Source organism: Mastomys coucha, unplaced genomic scaffold (assembly GCF_008632895.1).
Source record: "Mastomys coucha isolate ucsf_1 unplaced genomic scaffold, UCSF_Mcou_1 pScaffold15, whole genome shotgun sequence".
Classification (NCBI taxonomy): domain Eukaryota; kingdom Metazoa; phylum Chordata; class Mammalia; order Rodentia; family Muridae; genus Mastomys; species Mastomys coucha.
In genome coordinates this window covers 73,487,981-73,491,527 of record NW_022196897.1, presented here as the reverse complement: position 1 = coordinate 73,491,527, position 3,547 = coordinate 73,487,981, and the positions used below count along the sequence as shown (strand labels likewise).

At 34.2% G+C, this 3,547-nt stretch overlaps 1 protein-coding gene across 1 annotated transcript; it reads right to left on the bottom strand.

Moving 5' to 3' along the window:
* Nucleotides 1-209: 209 nt before the first annotated feature.
* LOC116092126 (olfactory receptor 10AG1-like) lies at nucleotides 210-1,279 on the bottom strand. The gene has a single exon (XM_031373481.1). It carries the CDS (start codon nucleotides 1,230-1,232, stop codon nucleotides 252-254), a length of 981 nt encoding a protein of 326 aa, XP_031229341.1. The 5' UTR covers nucleotides 1,233-1,279; the 3' UTR covers nucleotides 210-251.
* Between the last annotated feature and the right edge of the window lie 2,268 nt (nucleotides 1,280-3,547).

Sequence of the window (3,547 nt, the reverse complement as noted above, 5' to 3'; positions counted from 1 at the left end):
AATGGCTACTCAGTAAGGAGTGAATACTCATTATGCCCTACTTTCTGGTACTATAATATTGACTACTGAGAGAAAAGATTGTTATAATTTCTTTATGGATTGTCATAGGGCCTGTTTATTGAACTTAGTCAAATGTCATTTGACATGAGATACATTATTAATGATTACAATTGAGTGTTGCAGAAATAAAGTTAACAGTTCTTTGTGCTAAACATGCATGTAAAATATACAAAGAAATCATTTTTGTAATTTTAAGTGTTTCCAAATGTTGATAACTTAGTTTGTAATTTTCTCAGTGCTACCATGATATCTTTATTCCTCAGTGTATATATAATGGGATTCAACAGTGGAATCAAAATGGTGTAGAAAAGAGACAGCAGCTTTCCCAAGGTTTCAGATTGATATGCTTTTGGTTGTGCATATGTGATTGTAGCTGTTCCATAAAATAAAACCACAACTATCAGATGAGATGAGCATGTAGAAAAGGCTTTAGACCTCCCTCCAGCTGTTGCCAGTTTTAGAACGTTGCAGATAATCTTGCCATAGGAAACAAGGATCAACAGAAATGGAACCATGATAAACACTACTGAAGCAATATAAATTGCTAAATTATTCACAAATGTGTCACCACAAGCAAGCTTGAGTAGTGGGGGGATGTCACAGAAAAAGTGATGAATTTTGTTAGATCCACAATAAGGCAAGGAGAAAATCTGGTAAGTTTGTCCTGTCACAACTGGAATAATACAGATCCAGCAAGCAGCCACAAGCTGCACACAGACCTTATTGTTCATGACCAGAGGATAATGCAAAGGATTGCAAATGGCCACATAACGGTCATAGGCCATGACTGTCAGGAGGAGGAACTCCATGCCTCCAAGCATGATGACAAAACAGAGTTGTACAGCACAGGACAACAAGGAAATAGTTCCTTTTTGAGTACAAAGGTCCATGAGCATCCTTGGGATCGTGACTGTTACATAGCAGATTTCCACAAAAGAAAAGTTGCTAAGGAAAAAGTACATAGGGGTCTGCAGAGCAGAGTCAGTTCTTGTTATTAACATTATAATGCTGTTGCTGATCAGAATAGACAAATACATGAACAGAAATATCCCAAAAAGCATCCACTGGAGTTGAGGGACATCAGAAAACCCTAAGAGAACAAATTCTGTATTTGTAATATTTAAATTTTTGGTTTTAATTTCCTTTTTATCTGCAGATAAAACAAATTCCATATGTTTAGTGAATTTACTTCTTAAGGTCCACCAGCTTTTTTTTGTTGGCCTGATGAGATGAAAGGGTATTTACCATGATTTTTCTTTTAACTTCAACATGAGATTGTTAACATTAAATACCTATTATGTAATTAAAATGAACCCAGGACATGAGATTTATTTTACTAGTTTCAGCTATATTTCATCAAGGCCTTGAGATGTATACATTAATAATAAGAATACATTGTAAGGAATATTTGTATTTTGCAGTTAAAGTTGAGATTTTATTAACAATTATTTTAGTGTTTCCATATTACCTTTTTAAAAATTTTTATCAGTGTAAAAGCTTTAAATCAGCAGATTTTATTTGAAGGTTTTCCTTAATTCTTTTTCAAAAAATATTTAATTCATTTATTGAAATATCCACAGGATGAGGTGCTGAGTACCTAGAGAGATGGATCCACAATTAAATGCTTGCAGCTTTCAGCCAGCAGGTTGCCCACTTTAATAGCAAAGTTCATGTCTCTAAGTAAATACTAAGAGAGTGTGGAAGCCCACCTATGATTCCACTAACCATAGACATAGATAGGGTCTATAGCAAGCTGATATCTAGACTAGTCATTGCTGAGCTCTGGGTTTGATTCTCAGACCATGCACCAATAAGTTAAGTAGAAGATTCATTTGGAGTTATTCCTGATAATGGCCTCTATAAGTATGCACACCCATAAATACCAAAAAAAAAAAAAAAAGAACAAACACATCCTAAAAGTGAAAAATGAAAAGCTCTAGCAGACCTTAAAGTAGATTATTCCTAACAAGTGGTAAGAGGTATATTATCATATTACTCTGCATAATCTATCAATTGTGGAAATTATGGCAAATGTGAATACAAGAAAATTCCTTAAATTTCTCCTTTAAAACAATATTTCCATTGTCATGTCAGATTTCTCTGTTACTTTATTCACTTATAGCATATGCGTGTTTTGTCTATTTTTTCTTCACTTTTGTTTGTGGTAAAACTGGGACTGCCTAACACACATGAATGTGAGAAAAATGATTAACAAAACAAAATGCAGCACTCATCTTGATTAGAAGATCTGTATGATTGGAAGATCCCAACAATAGCTTGGCAAATGTCATAATACTTCCCAAGTACTTGTTCTCTAACAGCACATGATAAGTATTTATGCATTTGCCACTTTAGTAAGGCTCTATCCCTTCTAGACTCATCCAGTGATGTCTTTAAATTACTGCATTGAGGTGGCTGAATCTATGATTAGCACTTAAGAGCACTGCCTTCTTTTTCTGAGGATATGTATGCTATTCTTAGCACTCAAGTGGTGTCTGACCCACTACTCTAAAGCAAAGTCCTGGGGATGTGATAGCCTATTCTGGTTTTCATAGACACTAGAAGTGGGTGTGGTATGCAGACATACATGCAGGAAAAGTCATTCAAACACAAAAACATGAAAGAAACATAAAAATAACATATTGATAAGTAAATATAATTCTATGGTCTTGTGTTTTTAAATTCCCCGTGTTTGCTTTAGCTACATGTGAAATGAGTGCTTTTACCAATGGTATCATTCCCATAATTTGATAAATATCTAATTGCATTTAGTAAGGAGAACGGAGATAAGTAATACCTATTTAGGGGGCAGCTCATTTTTAGATTATAATTTTAGACATGTCTGTGGTATTTTCAGTGCCTCTTGGAATTGTTCAGATCTTTTCTTGATGTAAGGAAAGGACTCAAGCTTACCTGTACAAAGCCACACGAAGTAGTCTATGAAACCAAACAGGAATTTTATCTTTAGTGTTTTATATGCTCTTGTTTTCCTCAGGCAGTCACAGATTCCATTATAATTGTTTTGGTTTTAGAAATGAATTGCTACTAAACAGGGACAGTGAAACCCCTGGGGTTCTTTACTCTTGTGCATCAACTTAATTTCAGGTGATTCTTTATAATGAGTTTCTGAGAAACTAAATTAATCAAAATTTTTGTTCATCTAACCTCAAATTATCTGGGTACATTTATGTTATTTACTATAGGATTTTACACTTCTATCATTGGATCTAGTAAACTCAAATAGTATTTGTGCATTACACAACATGTTCTTTTGATGTATTATAACTGTTTATTTTATGTATACAAGCACATTTTCCTAATTTCTCAAATTTCCTCATCTTCTGTTCATGTTATAAAAACTATTTTAACAGCTGAGAGTAGTGGCATACACTTTTAATCCCAGCACTTAGGAGGTAGACATAGGTGAATCACTGTGAATTTGAGGCAGGTCTGGTCTGTAAAGCAAGTTCTAGGACAGTCAGGGCTG